Source organism: Erythrolamprus reginae, chromosome 2 (assembly GCF_031021105.1).
Source record: "Erythrolamprus reginae isolate rEryReg1 chromosome 2, rEryReg1.hap1, whole genome shotgun sequence".
NCBI classification, from domain to species: Eukaryota; Metazoa; Chordata; class Lepidosauria; order Squamata; family Dipsadidae; genus Erythrolamprus; species Erythrolamprus reginae.
The window spans coordinates 177,216,226-177,240,780 of record NC_091951.1 but is presented as its reverse complement, the minus strand read 5'-3'; the positions used below and the strand labels follow the sequence as shown (position 1 = coordinate 177,240,780).

The following is a 24,555-nucleotide window of genomic DNA, read 5'->3' as shown; positions in this document are numbered from 1 at the left end:
GGGGGCTTCTAGTGGTAAAGAAACATCCAACGCCTGGCAAACTGAAGGGGCAAAACCAAGTTGACGATTGATAAGGTTCAAGCAGAATCCAGCTTTGGGCTGGGCTTTAATAAATAGCCCAATGACCCCACCAAAAGAAAAGGTCACAACGAGATTGTCACACAACATGATCAGCAAAGGAGACAAGATGGGGGGACATCTTTTTCACATCTCTTGGGCCAGAATATGGTTAGATGTCATATAGCATGGGAACAAATGGTGATGGGCATCCTTAGGGAGATTACGGCCACTGATTATCTGCCTTGTAACTTCTTGCACTCTTGTGGATAGTGCAATGTTGTTGCTGTTGAATTCACAAGAAAATTTGCCAGGGATAAAACTGGACAAAGACATCACATTGGAGATTTTTTTTCTCATTTTAGTGCCATTTAATAGGCAATATAAATCATTTACAGCTTTTATGAATGGGATGCATTTGTGCCTTTCTCTAATCAGCACTTCTGTTTTGCGCACACTAATAGTGCTATGAATCTGGGTTGCAAAAATTTGGAATACAGTACTAAACCATGGCAAAGCATTAGATGTTTCCAACTTTTGCTGTTAATTAATCACCCTGAATCTAACCAATTTTGTTGTTTTTCTTTCATTTTAACTACCTTTGCTACTAGTTTTCTTCCTAACTGCCATCATCTTATATCCACTTCATACAGAAAAACAAATTGTAATTACAATGATAGTATATCCAATTGTAAAGGAAAACCTGATCCAAGTTTTGCTTCGGCCCAATTATTATGCCTAAATAGACAGACAGGCGGATGGAGGAACGGCCAGGATGGACAATTTCTTAGGTCTTTTGCCATCAGTACATAAAATTGATTTTGGAAATGCAGTTATATCACTGTGCTTTTTATAGTTCACAAAGGTTTTTTTAAAAGTAAAGAGTTCTCATTTCTTGGCTTAACATGCTACTATAAATCAGTATTTTAAACTACTTTATTATAACATTACATCCCCACTTATACTACCAGTATAGGTCATGTGCAAAATCTTATTACTTCAATTTACAGGTTTTTTCTAATAAAGTTATTCTAATGAATTGCTGCTTAGAGGCAGAAATTCATGCTGTACAATTTACTGATTAGGAAGAGCAATCAATTTTCAATTTGCTGATATTTAAAATTAGTGGTTCTGTTTTTTAAAAAATACGATGAAATTATAGTCTAGCCAAATCCTTATATGAAATAGTAAAATAGCACACTAGAATTCCAACCATAAAATCTGTATTCAATTGCAATACATTTTATTATTTTTTTAATGACAGTGAATACATGGTAACATTAGGTACTTGTCATATGCATTTGTTTTGAATTTATGTGAATAATTTTACAAATTATTAGTTCCATCCTGGATGAAAAGTGCTTTCACTAGAGAGACCAGTCTTACTGATATAGTAAAATATTCTTGTATGTTAATCCATTTTATAATCACAATGAAATTTGTAGCATTTTTTTCTCCCTTCATATCTCTGCAATGGCTCCTCTGTCCTGTCCTCTGTGACAACTATATGTAATTGATTTAAACTTCCTGTTTCTTTATTAAAGTAACTGTCTAAATAGATATTTCCAATTTATGTAGGTTACATTGTGAAAAATTACAAAATGTATGTTAAACATAATATATTCATATTGTTTAGAAAAATTGCTCTATACATATTTATAAGACGAAGCAACATTTAAAAGACCATTTGATACAATCTCAATTTTTCATAGAGAAATACGGAAAGTCATCCATCTTATTATCAACAGTATTAGACCATTATGATTGTTTATAGTATTACTTCTGTTTTTTAAAAAACTTTCCAACCAATTCCTGTAATTAGCTAGACGTACATAGATCCCTGGATTTTGTGGTCGGCCACAACCACGGCCAAAGCTGGTTATTCCTATCAGATAATATTTTGTGACATTTCGGATACAACACATCAATGGTCCGCCACTGTCTCCCTAAAAAATGAAAGAACTGATTTAAAAGTTGCTTAGAATGCACTTATATTTTAAAATGCTAAGGGCCTATTTGGACATGAATATTTTTTCTACAAAAATATGGAAAATTTGAATTAGGCAATCTTATGAGTCATTTAGAGAGCAGCGTTACAAAGTGCATTTAGCACTCAGCCAATTTAATTCAATGGGGCTTCTTCCTTTTGGGTGAGTGGTGCAAAATCACTAAATTTAAATTATTAATATTACTAATATTATTAATGATTACTACATATACAATATTGAAATTAACCACTTACAACATCTATTTCAAAATTGTTTTGTATGGACACAATGTGGTTGAAATATTCTAAGCAAAGTAAAAAATATTACTTGAACTAAATTGTGGTGCTTGTTTTCCCACAGAAAGTGTCAACAAATTTTATTTACTAGATTTGTAAATTTATTTGCTTGACAACCAGGATTTTATGGCAAAGTAATTAAAAATGAAATTATTTCAGTTTTACCTGACAACTATCCACACCTCCATTTTCAGAGCCAGCACAAAACATATTCTTTGTTACAGCTCCACCATACCAATCATATCTGTTACAGATATGTTGTGGAAAAATATGAACCTGTGCTTCTTGTAATAATTTCTTTTTTTCACCTTTAATGAAAAAATAAAAAGTAATGCTGCAAGTATACTTACACTTTTTTTTAAAAAAAAGTATAACTCAATTAGCAAAACTGCTGCCTCCTGACAGCTATTTTTGAATAGCAGCCATGTTTTTAAAGACAAAAATGAATGTTGTTTTAAAGATTTATCCAAAACGACCTACAGTGATCCCCCGATTATCGCGAGGGTTCCGTTCCAAGACCCCTCGCAATAATCGATATTTCGGGATGTAGTGATGCGGAAGTAAAAACACCATCTGCGCATGCGCGCCCCTTTTTCCATGGCCGCACATGCGCAGATGGTGGAGTTTGCGTGTGGGCGGCGGGGAAGACCGGGGAAGGTTCCTTCGGCCGCCCAACAGCTGATCTGCTCCGCAGCGCGGCAGCAGCGCGGAGCCGAAGATGGGGTTTCCCCGTTGCCCAGGCAACGGGGAAACCCCATCTTTGGCTCCTCGCTGCTGCCGCGCTGCGGAGCAGATCAGCTGTTGGGCGGCCGAAGGAACCTTCCCCGGTCTTCCCCGCCGCCCAGGCAAAGGGGAAACCCCAAGATCGCTTGCCGCTTGCCTGTCACCCGCTCGCTTGCCGCTTGCCCGTTCGCCCGCCCCCCTGCTCGCCCATTCGCCCCGCCCGCTTGCCGCTTGCCCGTTCGCCCGCCCGCTCGGCTGCTCGCTTGCCCGTTCGCCCGCCCGCTTGCCGCTTGCCCGTTCGCCTGCCCGCTCGGCTGCTCGCATGCCGCTCGAGAGCAAGAGGGGGAGAGATAGAGAAAGAGAGAGAAGGAAAGAAAGAGATGAGAGAGGGAGGAAGAGAGTGTGAGAGAGGAAGAAGCAAGATAGAGAAAGAGAGAGAGAAAGAAAGATGAGAAAGGAAGGGAGTGACGTCATCGGGTGGAAAAATCGCGATATAGCCTTTCGCAATGATCGGGATCGCGAAACTCGGGGGATCACTGTATATGTATTAAAGAAGGAAGTCACATATTTGTATACAATGTGTCAATGTAGAGTTTAGTAAGAGTTTTTATTTTGCTGAGTTTTACATGATTTATGTGAAGTAAATATATGATACTCTGCTAATATACATTATTATGACCTACAGTCACAACAACAAATTTACTAATCCTATGCAAAGGAGCTAAGTTGATTTTTTATGAATGAATTTTTGAAGCAAAATAGTACTTTACTCTTACTAGCTGAGTATGAAAGAATGTTCACACTATTTACAAGCAGAGGTTAGAATATCAAGATCAGAGGTTTCCAGAGTGATTGACAGAATGTCCGCACATGCCTGGCAAGGTTGAAAAAGTTCATGAAACAGAATGTGTGTAGAGTGGAATATTTTAATTGAAAATACATGAGAGTAAAGGTGATTGATTGTTCTCTATTATGTGAACTTAAACTACATGCAGTTTTTTTTCTCAGACAAGTTTTATATGATTTTGTCAAGATCCTTTTCTCTCATAACAATGGCAAACAATTTTATCTATATGGATGCAACTACTGTGTACTAACTCATAGTTCTTTATCCTTGTATCAAATGTTTTTAGTTGGAATTTTAAAATTAAGGGAGACTAGGATGGTCCCATTTCGGCCTTGTTCTGGCCTCAGCTAGCCACACCCTTCCTTACTGGGATTCGAATCCCAGTAAGGAAGGGTGTGGCTAGCTGATGAGGCCAGAACAAGGCCGAAATGGGACCATCCTAGTCTCCCTTAATTTTAAAATTCCAGCTAAAAACATTTGATACATAGAGAATATAGTTGTCGGCTATGAATAAATTAACTGCCTTGAAATGGTCCTGGGTTGGGCCTAGAGGCAAAAAGGAGCTGTGACGTTCCTTCAATATACCAGGGTGATCCGACATAAAATATATGTAATATTTTGAGTGTCTATGCGACGTTTTGGTGAAATCACATTCACCATCATCAGGCTGAAGTTGTAAGCTTCGTGCTGCTGTAGATATAGTTTGTTTGCAACTGCCATTTGTTCCTTATAAATAGTGGTGGGGGGTGGAGATTTGGTCTGAATGTAGCAAGTAGCTATGTTTTAATGAAACATAGTAGGTGGCTATGTTTTAATGATTTGATTGGTTGGTGGAATCACATTTAGTTGAAGGATTGACATGGTGATGATTATGATATTAGTAAAATTAGTAAAATTCTCCAGAAACATAATATCAAAACTTCATTTGTCACTAACAAGAAAATATCAAACATCCTAAGAAACCCAAAGGACAAAATCCATCTCGAAAACCAAGGAATCTATAACATATCATAATCATCACCATGTCAATCCTTCAACTAAATGTGATTCCACCAACCAATCAAATCATTAAAACATAGCCACCCAATCTACTTGCTACATTCAAACCAAATCTCCACCCCCACCACTATTTATAAGGAACAAATGGCAGTTGCAAACAAACTATATCTACAGCAGCACGAAGCTTACAACTTCAGTCTGATGATGGTGAATGTGATTTCACCGAAACGTCGCATAGACACTCAAAATATTACACGGGGCAAAACCCGAACAATCTACATACACATACCCGTGAAAATCTTCGAAAACATATATATATATTTGTTTTCGTAGATTTTCACGGGTACAGGTATGAAGGTCTTGGCATATTCAGGTTTCTTCCCGTGTAGGTTTCAGAGATTTCTGGCGACTTTTCGACAAGGTCCCACTCGTCATCTTCAGGCTGGTGCTTTTGTCCTTGTGCTAGGGCGAACACATTCATAGCGGACAAACCATAATCTGCATGTGTCATAACATGTACGTGTCACATACAGGATATAGTTTGTTGGCTATGAATAAATTAACTGCCTTGGAAATGGTCCTGGGTTGGGCCGAGAGGCAAAAAAGGAAGCAGTGATGCTCCTTCAATATACCAGGGTTATTTGACAGAAAAAACATATAACCTTTCCCTGGTACAAAGCTGAAGGGATTAGATAGCGTAGCCTAGAGGTTAATGCTCTGCCTTACAAGACAAAGGCTGCAAATTCAAATCTCAGTGAGAGGGTATGGCTAGCTAATGAAGTCAGAGCAAGGCCAAAATAGATCTATCCTAATCTCCCTTAATTTTCAAAAAATTCAGCAAAAACATGTGACATATATATATATATATATATTGATTGTTGTGGCCCGTCCACATCCACTCAACTGACCACGGATTCCAAGGATCGAGAGAAGGATGTGTTTTGGTATCCTGGGCCAGTGTACTTAGCATCTGAGTCTGATAGCGAGACAGTTGGGAGAGGATATGGAGTCAGAGGCTGAAAGTCAACCATGGACTGTTGCACCTCCAGAGGTGACCATGAGTGACTCAGGAGAAGAGAAAGAGCTAACTGGTCGCTGGGATTCGTGCGGCAGAAGGCGGTCCCGGAGATATTCTGGTCCGATGCCATGATGGGCTTTATAGGTCATAACCAACACTTTGAATTGTGACCGGAAACTGATCGGCAACCAATGCAGACTGCGGAGTGTTGGTGTAACATGGGCATACCTAGGGAAGCCCATGATTGCTCTCGCAGCTGCATTCTGCATGATCTGAAGTTTCCAAACACTCTTCAAAGGTAGCCCCATGTAGAGAGCGTACAGTAGTCAAACCTCGAGGTGATGAGGGCATGAGTGACTGTGAACAGTGACTCCCAGTCCAGGTAGGGCCGCAACTGATGCACCAGGTGAACCTGGGCAAATGCCCCCCTCGCCACAGCTGAAAGATGGTTCTCTAATGTAAGCTGTGGATCAAGGAGGACACCCAAGTTGCGGACCCTTTCTGAGGGAGTCAGTAATTCCCCTCCCAGGGTAATGGACGGACAGATGGATTTGTCCTTGGGAGGCAAAACTCACAGCCACTCCGTCTTATCAGGGTTGAGTTTGAGTCTGTTGACACCCATCCAGACCCAAACAGCCTCCAGGCACCGACACATCACTTCCACTGCTTCGTTGACTGGACATGGGGTGTAGCTCTATAGAACACTTGGCCACGCCTCATGGTTATATAAGGAGCTGTCTCGTGATGAACTATTTGTGAAAGTCAATGTTCGACAAAGGAACATGGCTTAGACATTGTGATTGAGAACTATTTCTGCTAAAATAAAGCATTAGAAGCTGCAATTTGCCTCTTCAGGATTCCGGCCAAGAAACTGTGAGAGCCGGGATAAAAGAGACCTTTTAGGGAGTTTTTTGGTTTCCGGCCTGAGACTGTGATTAACAGCTGGTAATTTGCCATGAACTGCTTCTGAGCGTTTGCTAAAATCAATTTCTACAGTTAACTATTTCTGCTATGAACTATTTGAAAATATATGCCTCAAAATTTGTATACTCCAGCTATGTGTGTGGACCTATTTCTTGGGTGGCTTCTTAGATAGAACATATCTGGCGGCTCCGGCGGCTTCCCTTCGAGGAGCAGCAGCAGCGTCAGGAACATCACATGATGAAGGGAAGCCGCGGAAGCTGCCGGAGCCGGGAAAGAAAAAGTTGGTGCAGCTGCCTGGAGGTAACGAACTGAACTGTTGTGGAAAGGAGCCCCCCGAAGCTGCCGGTATTGCAGCCAGCCCTACCCTTCTTGCAGCTTGGAGCAGTTACAAGGTAGAGACTGGGAGACTGTTAAGAGGGCGGCCAGGAGGAGCGTGTCGGGATTCCGACTCCCATTCTCTCTCATCCCGTCCCCTCAGATCTTACATTTTGGATAGTAAACAAAATTTTCTGTTCAGTATCTGAATTTTTGCAGAAAATTTTGTTCGGTATCCGAAATGTACGAAAACCAAAGCGTTCGAGAACCGAGGTACCACTGTATATATATATGTGTGTGTGTGTGTGTGTGTAATTCACACATACACTTTCACTTTTCAAAAAATCAGCATTGTTTATTGATTATCATGAAAACAGGAGCAATGCTTATTAGAATTGTAGAAGCTCATTAATTGATGGAACAAAAGCAATATAAGCACAAACTGTTGAATACAAACAGATGTACACTCTCCCCACACCCAACTGCCTATGTATCATAAAGGTCACCACAAGCTTTTTTCCACTTAATGGGATAAATGGAAGCAACATAGAAAGATTTTATGAGTTCAGTGAAATTATGACTGCCCTCAATATAAAATTTACAGAGAAATTAAAACATTTACCTTTCTCATGTGAACGTCCCCATCCTGTTATATAACAAATGGTATCATTACCAAGAGGACTTGGAGGTAAACAGATAGGCTGGATATAATCATTAAATGTGATAGGATCTTGTAATTGGAACAATGCAATATCATTTTCATACGTTTTCCTCTTGAAATGAGAATGGATTATAATTGCTTTGATATGTCTCTCTGTAGTGTAATACTGATGACGATAAAGATGATGTAAGCCAAATACAGCTCTCCAATACTCTGGATTCCTAGGAGAGAGGGAGAAATGATATATTGTAGATAATGTTTATTATAGAATTATGACTTCAGTACTATTTAAGAATTGTCATGGCATCTGTTCTGGGCAAAACTACTAAGGTTCTTATCAGACCAAATCACAATCAGTAATCCTATGTAGAATCAGAAATTTGATTATTAATAGGAAACCTGCCTTTACCATATATATCTTATAGAAGATTTAGTCATAAGTGCAATCTGGTTTCAAATATAATAAGTACAATCAGATCATGATTGGTAGGGTTAAACTATCAGATCCAGGATGTGCAAATCTGATAAAACTTTTTCTAGAATACCTTTATATTTGCTGTCATTTAGTGCTTGTCTGGATTTCTGCAGTGTTGACCAAGTATCCCCAATATAAAACAATTATATTAAAACATATTCCCAAAAGTGTTTAAAAATGATCAGAAGAGGTCTTGGAATTGGAACTCAGTGGGTCTACTTGAAAAAATTTGGCAGTACAAATTTTTCTTTAAATCTGTGTTGATGATTCATCAATAACTGACTATAATAATAGTGCTATATTCTTAAATTTGCACTAAAAGTGCATATGAGGTATCTTCAGATTGGTAGATAGTAATGTCTTTACTAATAATGATAATTAAACATTTTGGCTGAAAGGTTTTGATGAATTTGGAAAAATACCACGTTTGGTCATTCTCTTGCCCAATTCCCCTAACCTTTATTCAATTGTACAAGACAGAAATACTATTGTTATTAGCTCTTAAATTTTGTGTACTGTGCAACTACATTTTCTTTTTCAATTTACAATTCAGGTAGTTCTCACTTAGCAAATCAGAATTCTGTTCATAAGTCATAGAATCATTAAGGGGGTCACCATGTAACTGATTCAGCCTTACAACCACTTGTTGTAAGTCATGCAGTCATTAAGAGAATTATATGGTCATTAAGTAAATCCTGTCATTAAACAAGTTCATTCCCCCCCATTTTACTGAAAATTAATTAAAAATGAAAGAAAGCTTCCCCCTCCCCCCAAAAAAAGGATTTGAGGGAGATAAGGGCTTTCTTCATTGCTACTGTCAGACCACTTGCTGGTGAGTCTCCAATTCTCTGGTACAGACAAATATTATTTTCTCTAAACTATCATTCCCCCCCCCCCCCAAAATAAGACCTCCCTGGATAATAAGCCCAATCGGGCTTTTGAGCACATGTGCTAAAATTAGGCCACCTCGAAGATATTTAAACATATGCGCAGCTAGTTCTCGCCATTTCCTCGGGTTGCTTGCCGCACAAACAACATGAGGTGAGGAGGCAAGGCCGGAGGGAGAGAAAAGGAGGGGGAAGATGCCCCACGCACCCCACATGCTCTTACCTAACGGCTGCTTCTGCAACCCTAGACACTGTGTCCCTTCTATCACCCTAATGGCCACCACAAAAAGAGCAGCAGGACCAGCGACACGCCTCATGCACCACTCTTTACCTCCCACAATTTATTCCTGCAGCTGAGCAGTGCTTTGATTGTAAAGTATCCTTGGGCAGTGAAAGTCCCCCATCCGAGATTTAAAGCTTCCCCAGAGGATTCTTTTCAGTCATCGCTCTGCTCCGCTTACTTAAGGAGGGTAGCCCTGTTTGTGTGTGCAATCCCGGCCCTGAGACAGCCAGCCTGGAGGCCCCATGACGTCATCTTCAGGGAAGGTGCAGGGTGGCTCATGCTCCTCCAGGCCCAGCTTGCTGAGGAGGGGGAGAGCAGCCCTGATGCTTCCACTGACCCAGCGCTGCCCAGCTTCCTTAAAGGCGCAGTGTGTTTCAAAGGCGGCAGCTCGCAGCAGCGTCATCTTCGAGAAAGAAAGAAGTAGCGAAGAGCCACAAGGAGACAGAGAAAGAGAAGACGGAGAAAGAGAGAGAGAGAAATGAGAAAATTATGGAGAGAGAGGATGAGAGAAGAGGAAAAAGAGAAACAAATGAGAATGGGGAGAGAAAGGAAAGGAAAAAGAGAAAAACCAAAATGGGAGGGAGGGAAGCAGGGAGGGCAAGAGAGACTCATTTCCCACAGAAAACACTGAGAGCCAAATCCCAACCACTATACCCCCAGGGTTTTTGATTAATGGATTAAATTATCTAAAATGACTTTTATTTTGATCCCCAGACAAGGTGAGTTCAAAAAGAAAGATCTATTCTGTGGAATTCAAGAAAGGAATTGTGGAGGATTCTCAGGGCAAGAATCTAGCAGCTTTCTGCAAAGAGAAGATGTTGGATCTCCTTATGGTCCGAAAATGGAAAGTACTGTATAGTACAATAACCTCAGTCAACAGATACAGGAGGGAAATGGTTAAGAAGCACAAGTATGGATTAGGTCTACAACCATTATTTCCTGAACTTGAAGACAGCATCTCTGAATGGATCGCTGACAGAGCAAAAGGTTTGGTTGTATGCAGAGCTGACATTCGAGCATTTCAATGGCACCACAGTTGCAAACTACCCAGGAGCAATTCAAAGCCTCTCAACACTGGCTGGATGGCTTCCTTCAGCGATATGAATTGTCTCTGAGGAGATCCACTTTACTGTTCAAGCTGGAAAATACTGAACTTGTCAAACGTGCATTGCGTTCAAGTCCATAGTTGATTGCATTGACCTTTCCAAGTACCAGCTCTCCAACCTGATTGCTCTGGATGGAATTTCAAGGAGCTCAAACAACAATTGATTAGAGGGTTGCCACCTCGATTTATATTCCGTCCAAAGGATATGAAAGTGCATGTGTTACGTGCATATTAGCTATTCAGGTGGATGGAAACCAAGTCCCACCTCTAATAATCACCAAGGGAAAGAAGGAAAAAATTGGGAGGGTTTCAGAGATTTACATCTTGAATCTGAAAAGGCCTGGTGCACCCAAGGAGCTCCCACTTGTTCTGTGAGGTGGCCAAAGTGATATGCTGGTCTGGGATTCAGCTAGCACTCACCATATTAAAGATATGAAAAAGTTTCTTGCCCAATGCAGAATTGACCAAATTATGATACCTGCAGACACTGGACATTACAATTAACAAGCTGATCAAGGATCATCTCCACATTGAAATAAATGAATACATTGAAAACAGAATGGCAAGAAACGAACATTGGAACTTTGTGAAACCTAGCCTGTGACTTGGGTCAAGAAGCCATGGGACAAAATAAGTGACAACTGTTGCAAATGCAATACGAGCAGGCTACATGGACAGGGGGTGCTAGTCCATGCTATGATAAAATACAGGAAATAGTATAAGGGCAGACTAGATGGACCATGAGGTCTTTTTCTGCCGTCAATCTTCTATGTTTCTATATACTCTTTTAAGAAGACCTTTGTTGCTAAACATTAGTGATTGGGACCAATGGTTTTAAATGAAATGGACTCAAAAAGAAACTCAGAATGGAATTCAGGATGTGGAGAGTTTTGAGAATGTTCCACAAAAGGATGACATGATTGTATTTGAAAAAAAAGTTGAATTTTAATAAATTGATTGTTGTACCATTGTGGTTTCCCAGTGTGTAGGTTTAGGGTCTTCCCAGTCTCTCATTTGTTTCTATCTTTTTCTTCTCTCTCATCCTCTCCCGCCATCATTTTCTTATTTTTCTCTTTTTTCTCATTTCTTTTCCTCCCTTTCATTTGTTTTTCTCTTTTTCCTCTCCCTCCCGCCCTTTCTTTTCTTTCTTTTTTCTCCTCATTCTGATTTGTTTATCTCTTTTTCTTCTCTTTCATCCTCTCCCTCCATCATTTTCTCATTTCTCTCTTTCTCCTTCTTCTCTTTCTCTCTGTCTCCTTGTTGCTCTTTGCTACTCTTTTCTTCCCCAAATATGACACTGTTGTGAGCTGCCACATTTGAAATGCACTGCGCCTTTGAGGAAGCTGGGCAGCACTGAGTCTGGGGAAGGCAGTGGCAATGACAGGGCTGCTCCCCCCCCCCCTTCAGCAAGCCAGACCTGGAGGAGCACGAGCCGCTACTACAGATTCCCCAAAGACGACCTCACATGGTTCTCTGGCTGGCTGTTTCAGGGCCAGGCCGGAGGGCATGAATGGGAATACCCTCCTCAAACGAGTAGAGCGATGATTGAAAAGAGTCTTCTGGGGAAGCTTTAAATGTTGCACAGAGGACTTTCACTGCCCGAGAATCCTTTTCAATCAAAGCAGCATTCAGTTGCAGGGGCAAAGAAGTGGAGCAAGACAGGGCTTCTCTTGCTATCTTGCCTGACTTCCATCTCTGCCACGTTTCTTGCCACTGTGTGCAGGGAAACAAGTTGTACCGTAAAAAAAATCCCTTCTCTTGAGTTCAATTAATGCCAACTTCTCACACTCGTGAGAATTTTTTTCTTACGGTGCATGGTCTTACGGTCTTGTTTCCCTGAACACAAGGGTGAGAAATCTGACGGAGCTGGAAGACAGGTAAGACACGTGTCTCACTTCTCCCTCGCTCCACCCCTCCCCACCTGCCACCCCCAAACTGCATCTATAAAGGGGATGGGTGGCTAAGCAAGGGGAAAGAAGCCCTTCCTTGCCTAGCTAGAGGGGGAGAAAAGATGGCAAGAGGAACCCTATCTTGCTCCACATCTCGCTTCTCCCCTCCCCTCCCCTCCCCTCCTGCCAGCCCCCTTGATAAAAAGACGGTGGGGAAGGGAAGCAGCCAGGTTGCTGTTGCTATTTGGACACGTGGAGCAAGGCGGGGCTCCTCTTGCCATCTTCCAGCTCCCTCATGTTTCTCACCATTATGTGCAGGGAAACAAGTTGTACTGTAAAAAAAATTTCTCACGAATTTGAGAAACTAGAATTAATTGATTGAACTTGTGAGAAGGATTTTTGTTACGGTACAACTTGTTTCCCTGCACACAACAGCAAGAAATGCGATCGGAGCTGGAAATCAGATAAGACACGGATCTTGCTTCTCTCCGCCCCACCTCTCCCCACCTGCCACCTCTGCCTGCAACACCCCCTCACCAGCTGAAATCAGCAGGCCAGACTTGGTGAGCTGAACGTGCCGGCGGCAGCCAGGAAGATAACATGAGAAATGGGCTCTCTCACAGCGCCTCCTCTCTCTCTCTCTTCCTCCAGAGTGATGGTGGCCCATCTGGTTCACTGAATCTGGCCTGCTGATCTCGGGCGGCAGTGGCTTTGACCTGATCCTGACTGGCAATGCTGCAGGCAAGAACTGCCCATGCCAATCCCACTTCATGGCTTCACAGACAGAGCCCGCACAGGTCACTGCTCAGAGCTCCAGCACCTGTCCCCCTCCCACAAGTCCCAGGTCGACAGGACTAGAGCTGGCAAGAGTGTGATGTGCAAGGCATGTCAGTGGGCCTGCCACTCTTTGTAGCCACCACTGAGAAGGGGCGCGGTAGCTAGGGTTTGTGGGAGTGGCCTCCTCGAGATCATCCTGTGTGGATAACAAGTATATGTGGGGTGCATGGAGCATGTTCTCCCTCCTTTCCCTTCCCACCTCGCCTCATGCTGTTTGCACAGGAAGCAACGAGGAGGTCCAGCAACACAAGTGCTGGCAAGAGTGTGCCAGAAACAGGCAGAACGTCTGTCCCTCTCTGGATCAGCTGATCCACAGGCTGTGAAGGGGCTTTCTGCACCTCAAAAATAATAAGACCTCCCCAAAAATAAAGCCAAGTGCTTATTTTGGTGGTCAAAAGAAATGACCCTGTCTTGTTTTCAGAAAAACACAGTATCAATTTCTGGAATATTTTTGGTTGGCTGATTTCTCCTTTAAAGTTAACATGCACCCAGCTAGGTTTCACTTACCTTGAAATGTAAGCAATTTAGGACCTAAATGGTATTTCAGTGGGAAAATTTAGGAAATCTCAAGCCTACAGGCCACACTGAGAAGGCCCCCGCCCCCCAAAATAACCTCAAAAAAATGACAAAACTAATTCTATATTATTGCCAAGAATATTTGGTTTAAAATACTTGTAATTATAAAAGGTCACATTGAGTTTGAGGTACACCTAATCATTTTCTCTGTCCAATATTTATTTTCTCTTTTAATATCATATATTTGTTGCCAAATTTCCTTTTCCAAGGTTTTATTGATGCTGCTAATTCCAAATTGAAAATCTGCCTTATTATCTGCTTTACTGTCTATTATAGATAACTATAATGTCTATATTTAGCAACGTTACTAGGTTCTTACTATCTAAAGCAGTGATGGCGAACCTATGGCACAGGTGCCACAGGTGGCATGCGGCGCCATATCTGCTGGCAAGCGAGCTGTTGCCCTAGCTCAGCTCCAACGTGCATGTGTGTGCTGGCCAGCTGATTTTTGGCTCGCAGAGGCTCTAGAAGGGCGTTTTTGGCTTCTAGAGAGTCCCTGGGTGGATGGGGGAGGGTGTTTTTACCTTTCCTTGGCTCCAGGGAAGCGTTTGGAGCCTGGAGAGGGTAAAACATGAGCCTACTGGGCCCACCAGAAGTTGGGAAACAGACCATTTCTGGCCTCCCCAGGCATTGAATTATTGGTGTGGGCACTTGCAAAAAAGATTTGCCATCACTGATCTAAAGCCTAATGAGCACTTAGTAGCATTTTTGCTATTAGATTGCTAATCTCCAGTGCATGGTTTCTTTTATTATGACAATCCTAATAGGAAGGACCAATAAAGACATGGCAACTACCAGTATTAGGATTTGATCATTTCATGGGACTTCCAGGGGAAAAAAAGGCACTGGAGACAGCTTTGTAAAAAGCAGAGCTGACAACTGCAGTGGAATAAAGAGTCAGCAAGTACACTGCAATAATTCTTCTCTGGACAAGGAGATCACCTATAAGTCTCCAGTCAGCTGTTCCTTGCAGGACGATCACAAGATAGCAGTCTGTAGTGGGTTTAGAGCTCTGAGAAACCAGGGAATGACCATCTTCTTCAAACCATGGTTGGCACCTTTGAAATGACACTAAATTTAGCTATTTTCTTTTCTATTCACTTTCAGAAATTGCTTTTAGTGGCTTTTAAGTTATGAATATTGATAAGTTTTCCAACCTTTGAAAGAGTTTTCTTCAATCCTTAATGAAAGAAGTTTTAACTACAAGTTTAAAAACTTAATTTTTTTCCAGTAAGCAACAGGCTGATTATAACTTTGCTTTTAAAAATATACAATTGGACTTAGTGGCCAGATAAATTTGAAATAAGATCTGGGAATTAATTTTATAATTTTTAAAATAATCCTTTCCATGGAAAAATGCCTATCTTTTGATTAAAAAAAGATTTAAAAATTGGAAACTAAAGGGAACTAAAAATTACAATTAAAGGAAAAGAATATTCAGTTTTGATTTACAATGAAGCAAAATTGGACATATGGAAAAATACTTTGATCAATGGGCCTAGAAGTTAATTTTAAGTGTCTGCCTCTATAGATAGATAAAAAGATCCTATTGAAGAAAAGCAAGTGTTACCTGACATGCTTGAGACTGGTATGAAAATAGAATTAACAGACTATGAGAAGGACATAGAAGATGATTTTACATTGGATATACAAAAGAAGCTGACTTATTAATAATTAAAAGGGATATTTACAATCTCTTTTTATTGTAAATAAAAGAGATATTTATAAAAAAACAAAACAAAGAAAACAACCAGAATAATTTCCTATATGGGATTTTAAAAAGAGATTTATCAAAGGCTTGAAAAATTTTATGAGAAGTGACAAAGAAGAAATTATATTTATTTATTTATTTGTTTGTTTGTTTGTTTGGATTTACTGTATATGCTGCCCCTCTCTGAGGACTCGGGGCGGCTCACTGCATGTACAGAAAAAACAGGAAACAATAATAACAATCCAATTATACCTTAAAAAAACAATCTTAAAATTCTAATTAAAAACTATCGATATCATTCATTCGGCAGTCAAACTAAGCATTCATCGGTTGGGGGGAAGGTCTAAGGAATCCCAGGCCTGGCGGCAAAGATGAGTTTTTAAACTTTTTCAAAAGGCAGAGGGTGGGGGCAGTATGAATCTTTGGGTGGAGCTGATTCCAGAGGGCCGGCCCCCCCACAGAGAAGGCTCTTCCTCTAGGTCCCGCCAGCCGACATTGTTTGGTCGACGGGACCCTAAGGAGACCAACTCTGTGGGACCACATCGGTCGCTGGGATTCGTGCAGCAGAAGGCGGTCTCGGAGATAATCTGGCCCTATGCCATGTAGGGCTTTATAGGTCATAACCAACACTTTGAATTGTGTCCGGAAACAAATTGGTAGCCAATGCAGTCCGTGGAGTGATGGTGAGATATGGGCATTTCTTGGAAGACCCAAGACTGCTCGCGCGGCTGCATTTTGGACGAGCTGAAGCTTCCAAACACTCTTCAAGGGTAGCCCCATGTAAAGAGCATTGCAGTAGTCGAACCTCGAGGTGATAAGAGCATGAGTGACCGTGAGCAGTGACTCCCGGTCCAGATAGGGCCGCAACTGGTGCACCAGGTGGACCCGGGCAAACATCCTCCTCGCCACAGCCGAAAGATGATGTTCTAATGTTAGCTGTGGATCGAGGAGGATGCCCAAGTTGCGGACCCTCTCTGAGGGGGTCAATAATTCCCCCCCCCAGGGTGATGGACGGACAGATGGAAGTGTCCTTGGGAGGCAGTACCCACAGCCACTCCGTCTTGTCTGGATTGAGTCTGAGCCTGTTGGCACCCATCCAGACCCTGACAGCCTCCAGACACTGGCACATCATTTCCACTGCTTCGCTGAGTGGACATGGGGTGGATATGTATAGCTGAGTATCATCAGCGTACTGATGGTAACTCACCCCATGCCCTTGGATGATCTCACCCAACAGTTTCATATAGATATTGAACAGCAGAGGGGGAGAGGACCGACCCCTGGGGAACCCCACAAGGTAGGGACCTAGGAGTCGACCTCTGACCCCCCGCTAACACCGACTGTGACCGACCAGAGAGGTAGGAGAACCACCGTAAAACGGTGCCTCCCACTCCCAACCCCTCCAGTCAGCGCAGAAGGACACCATCAAGTTCTACATTAGTTGCAGGAACTAAAAATTAAGACTTCCTCCCTAAGTAAAAGTGAGGAAGAAGTAAAAGAAAGTTGGCTTGTTGACTAAGGTTAAAATATATGTTTTAATGGTATGTTGTGTATCATATGAACATACGATAGATTTGTTATTTCTGGTAATTCTTGATAGACTTTTGCTGATATTAGAACTGAAATGACTTTAAATGACATGATTGTAAAGATTTAGTTAAGAGATGGGACATGGGAAAAGAGATCACTTATTGTATTTTAAGAGAAGATGCTAAGTTGTTTACATTGTTTACAATAGTGAGGAAGATGAAATAACTTCTTTATATATTTCTTTTTCTTCACAATATTATTTTTTCTTTGCTTTCTAATGTGTTTCAATTTTTTTCTGCACCTTCTACTCTTTCTTTCTAATCTACTTTTTCAGTTTTCATTACTTTTAATTATAATTTTTAATTAGATTACTGTATAAATCATTTTATAAAATAATTTTATACAATAGATATTTTCTGTTAACTTTTGAAGCTTAATTTGGTTTTGTATGGTACTGACCTATGGTATGGGACATACCTAAAAATCTGATTTGATTGGCATGGAATTTATTTTTAATACATATTTCCATGATCTTGAATAAATAAATGTGAGAAAATAAGCTATCTTTCTGGTTATAAAGTAAAAGGTTGCCTATATATACAAGTTCTTCATTGTTTTCTGCACAGTCAATCCTGTTAAATTGTTAATTTAGTATATATTACTAGGAGGAATATTTAATCTTGCCTCAAATAAAACTGTACATTCCTAATAGTATATTTGTTACTTGATAAATCAATTCAGGAGGTAAAAATATTCAAAAATATGTACAAATATTTTCAAATCAAACAATTTTACCTCACTTTTTTAAAATCTAAAATTAACTGAAAAATATTTAAATTTAAAAGATACATACTTCCATTTTTTAATGCAGTGTGCTGCTGTCAGCAATGTATTGCTAGTAATTACTACTCCACCACACACATGATGGTATCCTACACCAAACTGTTTAACTTGAAGACTAACTTGCCATGGCCATGAACCAGGTAGAGCATTACGTCCTCCTACAATCCGATTGTTGTAATCTATCTCATCTATAGCAGGCCTTGTTCCACACTCTAGAAAACAAAACATAAATACTAATTAAATGTAATATTTGTAAATAGTCCATAAAACACACTGCAGTTAGCATTAAAAAAGATCATGGAAACAATTTCAAATTACAATATAATTTGAGAGTCCATAGTCTTCTTGTACCTTATCTCTAAACACTGACCAGGCTGAATTTATTTAGGATTTTTTCAGCCTCCCTTCCCTTCTTTTCTTTCCTCCCTCCCCCCTCTTATATTCTGTCTAGTAAAGATCATTTTGTGATACAGTGGAACCTCGACATACGAGCAGCTCTACTTACGAGCTACTCGAGATAAGAGCTGGGAGGGGAGCGACATTTTTGTTCGCCTCCCGAGCTCACATTCGGGTTACGAGCGCCAAGGAGCTGTCTCCTGAAGCCGAACACTAACTTCCGCTTTCGGCTTCAGGAGACAGCTCCTTGGCGCTCGTATCCCGCGTGTTTTAAAAGGTTGCAGCCGGCCTGGGGGGCTCGGGGGGGTGCTGGCAAGCCCCCCAGGCCGGCTGCAACCTTTTAAAACACGCACGCCGCTTCGCAGCTCTCTTTTGAATCCGGAACGCTAACTTCTGCGTTCAGATTCAGCAGACAGCTGCGAAGCAGCGCGCGTATTTTAAAACGTGGCAGCCGGCCTGAGGGGCTCGGGGAGAAGCCCCCGAGCCCCCCAGGCCGGCTGTGACGTTTTAAAACACGCGCGCTGCTTCGCAGCTCTCTGCTGAATCCGGAACGCTAACTTTAGCGTTCGGATTCAGCAGACAGCTGCGAAGCAGCGCGCGTGTTTTAAAACGTGGCAGCCGGCCTGGGGGGCTCGGGGGGAAGCCCCCGAGCCCCCCAGGCCGGCTCTGACGTTTTAAAACACGCGCGCCGCTTCGCAGCTGTCTGCTGAATCCGAACGCGGAAGTTAGCGTTCCGGATTCAGCAGAGAGCTGCGAAGCAGCGCGCGTGTTTTAAAACGTCAGAGCCGGCCTGGGGGGCTCGGGGGCTTCCCCCCGAGCCCCCCAGGCCGGCTCTGACGTTTTAAAACACGCGCACCGCTTTGCAGCTGTCTCTGAACGCTAACTTCTGCGTTCGGCGGCAGCGTTTTTTTTTTGTTGTTGCACAGATTAATTGACTTTACATTGTTTCCTATGGGAAACAATGTTTCGTCATACGAGCGTTCTGACTTACGAGCCTCCTTCCGGAACCAATTAGTCTCGTAAGTCGGGGTTCTACTGTACTTTATAATGCTACTGTAATATAACCAGTGTTAAATACATAGTTGATAAAACTGAACTCACAGAGGACCCTCACTCAGTCAAAGACCTTGGAGTACACATTTCCAATGACCTAAGTGCTAAAGCCCACTGTAACAGCATTGCCAAAAAAGCATTAACAATTGTAAACCTAATCTTACGTAGCTTCTTCTCTAGAAACACTGATTTATTAAGCAAAGCATACAAAACATTCGTCAGATCTATTCTAAAATACAGCTCACCTGTATGGAACCCACACTGCCTATCAGACATTAATACAATTGAAGGAGTCCAGAAATACTGTACTTCACAAGAAGAGTCCTTCACTCCTCCTCACGTAACAAATTCCCCTACTCCTCCAGACTTCAAATACAGTAGTCCCTCACCTATCGCTGGTGTTACGTTCCAGACCTGTCCGCAATAGGTGAAATCCGCGATGGGGAATTTATCGACTGATAGTACTTATTTAAGTATTCATATTGTAATTGTTTGGTAAGTTTTCATTGTTTTAAGTGTTTATAAACCCTTCCCACACAGTATTTATTTTAGATACAGTATTTAAATACAGTATTTACAATTTTAGATATTTTATTTTTTAAAAAAAACCTGCCGATCGAGTTCGGCGGGCTGTTTAAATCTGCCGATTGACTTCCTCAGAAACCCGCGATGAAGTGAAGCCGCAGTAGGTGAAGCGCGGTATAGCGAGGGACTACTGTACTACATCTAGAAAATTTACAACTATGTTGTCTCTGAACTGATTTAACTGTTCATAAAATCATACATCATAATGTACTCCCTGTCAGTGACTACTTCACCTTTAACAATAACACAAGAGCATGTAATAGATACAAACTGAATGTAAATTGCTCCAAACTTGACTGCAGAAAATATGATTTCAGCAATAGAGTGGTCACCGCCTGGAACTCATTACCTGACTCTGTTGTTGCTTCCCCAACCCCAAAATCTTCAACCTTACATTATCTACAATCGATCTCTCCCCTTTTCTATGTCTGTAAGGGATGTGCATAAGTGTACTTTTGTGCCTAATATCCCTGTCCTACTGTCTTATTATCCTTTCTATTACTATGTTCTATTTATGTTATGTTATGTACTATAATACTATACTTCTTTGACAAATAAATGAATGAATGAAAATAAAATAGTTTGCTTTGATTTTGTCCTGCATGGCCATCTTTATATTTGTCTAAAACCAACTCTTCTTTCAAGTTCCTTCTCTGTTAAATTTGCAACAATAATGAACACATTAATGTCTAAATTTTCTTAGAATAGATCTTAGAGCACACTATAGTGGATATTTTCCCTTTTGTTCTGAAGGCAGGACTAGAAAAAATTCTATAGTTCCTTTGTATGAGAAGAAATATTTCCTATCTCTGTTCTGACTTTGTCTTATTATGGAGCTTGCTGGCTCTTAGAAACTCCTTCAATTTTAGCGGATCCCCTTCTTTTTTCTCTTCTCTTTTCCTTTACCTTATCTCCCACAAACTAAAACTTCCTACATAGCTATGAAGTATGTCAGAGTCACTCTCCAACAGTTGGGGCCGAACCATGAGTCCAACTTCTAGTGATTCATCAGCGTGCTTCCTTATTTCCCTGTGTACTTAGCTAGAGAAAATGATCAATGCTGCAGCTGCTGAGTTGAAAATTACTATTCTGACAACCCCAATTCTCACGGGTGTCCGTTTCTCTTTCTCAGGAGAAAAACGTTTGCATCAAATGCCTTATGGCATTTTGTACGGCGCTACTGAAAGTCCTGTGTATTGCAGCTAATACTTCAAATAAACCAACCGGCTGTTTGGGTTTGCGAGTCAGAGATGCCGCAAAGAGCCGGAAGCGGACCGCGAGCGCTTGGCGCCTCTACACCTTCCAAAGGCTCCTGGGAGGGCTTCCGGGCGTCGTACCCAGGCCCGCTCGCGGTCCTCGCCCCGTACTATACGGGCCGAACCTGCCGAGGCTAAGCGCCAACCCAGCCCACTACCGAAAGCGGGAAGTCACCTCACCGTTTCCATCCCTCGCAAGGGAAGAGGCCGCGCAGAATAGCGCCAGGGAAAAAATGGAAATGACCGCGAGTGGAGAACTCCGGTTAATCATCCTCTCAAGGAAGAAAATGGAGGCTTCTTTTCCCGTTCACCGTCCGCAGCGGAGGAGCTGGCGAGGCGGTTGAGGCAGGTCTAGGGAAGTGGTTCGCGCGCCCTCCCGCAACAGCTGCTTGGAATTCGGCCTCCCACAGGCTTCATTGATAACGTTAAATGTCCGAGTTTTGGACCAGGGGAAGAGTTGCGATTCTAATCCCCGTGACGTAATATGATTTATACGCCGCTTATCTTCCTCTATCTTTTTAATAAGCGTGAAATTGCTGAAATAAGAATTATTGAATGGAATGGACAAAGAAGCAGGGATCCATGATAGACTTTTAATTTTTTCCTCAATAATGGCCTGGCTGAAGCCCATTAGCTGCCATTAAATTACGCTAGCGATCTGCTTCATATAAGATGATTTCTATATTATGAAGGAAAAGGAAGCGTTACAGATACTTGTGCATATGTAAGAAAGGTAAACAAATATTTATATAGGCTAGACTAGTGATAGCGAACCTTTTTTTCTTCGCGTGCTAAAAGAGAATGTGCACGGTATCATGCATGCACAAGTGCCCATACCCATAATTCAATGTCTGGGGAGGGCGAAAACAGCTTCCCCTGCCACCTGGAGGCCCTCTGGAGGCCAGAAACTACCTTTTTCCTAACTTCAGGTGGGCCCAGTAGGTTTATGTTTCACCCTCCCCAGGCTCCAAGGCGTCCCTGGAGCTGAAGGAAGGTAAAAATGCCTTTCCCCATCCCTTCGGAGGCTCTCTAGAAGCCACAAAATGCCTCCCAGAACCTCTGTGCGAGCCCAAAACCAGCATTGGAGCTGAGCTAGGGCAATGGCTTGCATGCCAGCAGATATGGCGCCGCATGCCACCTGTGGCACCTGTGCCATAGGTTTACATTACTGGCCTAGACTTATTTATTTGAGTTGGAAGGGACCTTGTAGGTCATCTAGTCCAACCCCCTGCTCGAGCAGGAGACTCTACACCACCTCAGACAAATGGCAGTCCAGTCTTCTCTTGAAAGTCTCAAGTGTTGGAGGGTTCACAACTTTCACAGGCAAGCCGTTCCACTGGTTGATTGCTCTCACCGTCAGAAAGTTCCTCCTTATTTCCAGGTTGAATCTCTGGTTAGCTTCCATCCGTTGTTCCTTGTCTGGCTTTCTGGTGCTTTGGAAAACAGCCTGACCTCCTCCTCTCTGTGGCAGCCCTTCAAGTATTGAAAGACTGCTATCGTTGCAGTTCCTGCAACCTCTCTTCCTATGTTTTAGTTTCCAGTCCCCTTATCTTCCTGGTTGCTGTCTTCTGCATCTTCTCTAGAGTTTTAATGTCTTTTTTGTAGTGTAACCAAAACTGAATGCAATGTGTGTGGTCTAACTAGGGCTTTATAGAGTGGTATTACCTCCCTAGTCCCAGAATGTATCCCTATGTTAATGCAATTTATTGCATTATTGGCTTTTATTTGCTGACTCATATTTAGTTGGTTGTCCACCAAGACTCCAAGATCTCTTTCACAGTCATTGCTGTTGAGTATGGTTTCACCCAATTTGTATGTATGTCTTAGATTTTTCTTAGCTAGGTGAAGAATTTTATTTTTCTATGCATTGAATTTCATTTTATTGGTTTGAGCTCACTGTACAAGACTGTCAAGATCCATGTGTATCTTGAGCCTGTCCACTGGAGTATTAGCTACTCCCACCAGCTTGGTGTCATCTGCAAATTTAATTAGTTCCCCTTCTATTCCCTCGTCTAAGTCCTTTGAATACATTAAAGAGTACTGGGCCTAGAACTGAACCTTGTGGTACCACGCTGCTTTCCATGTGGACTTGCATCCATTGAGGACTATTAGTTGGGTATGGTTGGTCAACAAGTTGTTAATCCATCTGGTTGTGGTCTTTTTGGTCTTCAGTTCAGGAAGTGCTCCCTCTTCCCATTTTCCTTAGTACAATCCTGCACAGCAAGCTTTGGTTGAGATGAGGGTAAATGGTGGCTTCTGTGGCTCAGCATAAACTGGAACCTGGATCTCAAACCCACAACATCACACACTCATTCCTTCTTCTGGGCAACAGAATACATTCATTAAACATTCTGAATAAATGCGCGTATTACTTAAATGAAGGCAATCGTTGAAAGAGAAGGGCAATGCAAAGATGCTTTTTACACCAAGATCAGTTATTAGTTATTGCCACAGGGAGATAAGATGCTGGCCCAATTCTCTTGATAATAGCACAGAAATAGCTGGTATTATTTTCCTCAAGATGTTTTTCCTGAAGTGTAGATCTGGACTTGGGAAGAGAGCAATGAACTGCTTTGGGAGAAGAACGCAGCAACTCACTCGTTTGGAGAGAAATATGAGAAAGAAACTCAACCCCACTTTGATTTTGTTTGATATAATATGCTGCAGAAAGAAATACACAGGCCTTCTACCCTACAACAATAAAGAGCATTCATAGAGTTTATTACAGATGAAAATGCATGCTTTATTTAATCAATGAACAAATTAAAATAATAAACTATTGTTAAATATTTTTTCAGAAACAATGAGATAGCAAGATATTCTAAGTATTTAAAAACAATGTGATATATTTATAGCACATTAAATTAGTTGGAAAATATTCCACACCACAGGCAAAAAAAGAACCTGCTGAATGCTCACACTGTTGGTTTCGCTAAGTTCTTTCCTCACCCAGTACATGAACTTAGGCAAATTAGTGTAAATTCCTGGTGATTTAATTCGGCCACAGCCAATACCATAGCTGGTGATTCCTACAATGTAGTATTTAGAATCTGATAAATAGCATACCAGAGGTCCACCACTATCTCCCTGAAAAATGAAAAATATAACAATGAATAAGTGATTCATAATATTTAAAAGCATTTATGCATAAACGCTACCTCTCCTCTCATTTAGTTTTCTAGTGAATATATAGCAGCCAAATATCTTCATTGAAATTCAGCGTTCTGATTATATTATGGCAAACTGAGAACAAAAACTTAGGTCTTCCTTATGGCCATATTAATGTGTATTCCTCCTGTCT

General features: G+C 41.5%; 2 protein-coding genes across 4 annotated transcripts in view; both read right to left on the bottom strand.

The window, feature by feature from the left end:
• Positions 1 to 1,263: 1,263 nt before the first annotated feature.
• LOC139161418 (transmembrane protease serine 12-like) lies at positions 1,264 to 21,621 on the bottom strand. Of its 3 annotated transcripts, none has more exons than XM_070740515.1 (5): positions 21,435 to 21,621; positions 17,975 to 18,176; positions 7,790 to 8,049; positions 2,507 to 2,649; positions 1,264 to 2,003 (listed from the first exon to the last, which is right to left on the bottom strand). In XM_070740515.1, the coding sequence occupies exons 1-5, from the start codon at positions 21,523 to 21,525 to the stop codon at positions 1,764 to 1,766; spliced, it is 936 nt and encodes a 311-aa protein (XP_070596616.1). In that variant the 5' UTR covers positions 21,526 to 21,621; the 3' UTR covers positions 1,264 to 1,763. The 3 variants fall into 3 exon arrangements, with proteins under 3 accessions (XP_070596616.1, XP_070596617.1, XP_070596618.1); XM_070740516.1 differs by having other exon boundaries at positions 18,089 to 18,176; XM_070740517.1 differs by having other exon boundaries at positions 18,085 to 18,176; positions 21,435 to 21,524.
• A 2,351-nt stretch (positions 21,622 to 23,972) lies between these two features.
• The window catches only part of LOC139161420 (transmembrane protease serine 12-like), a 46,211-nt gene continuing 45,628 nt past the window's right edge, over positions 23,973 to 24,555 (bottom strand). Inside the window, exon 5 of the mRNA XM_070740518.1 lies at positions 23,973 to 24,341. Coding sequence (XP_070596619.1) covers positions 24,114 to 24,341 — 228 coding nt within the window. The 3' untranslated portion in view covers positions 23,973 to 24,113. The remainder of the gene's footprint in view (positions 24,342 to 24,555) is intronic.

What these genes read in the sequence shown, in the direction of transcription:
- LOC139161418 (XM_070740515.1), bottom strand. Translation starts at nt 21,525, where the DNA reads ATGATTAACCGGAGTTCTCCACTCGCGGTCATTTCCATTTTTTCCCTG. An exon ending in CCTTGCGAGGGATGGAAACG is followed by an intron (nt 18,177 to 21,434) that starts GTGAGGTGACTT and finishes TTTGTTTTCTAG; the next exon opens with AGTGTGGAACAAGGCCTGCT. An exon ending in GGGACGTTCACATGAGAAAG is followed by an intron (nt 2,650 to 7,789) that starts GTAAATGTTTTA and finishes TTTTCATTAAAG; the next exon opens with GTGAAAAAAAGAAATTATTA.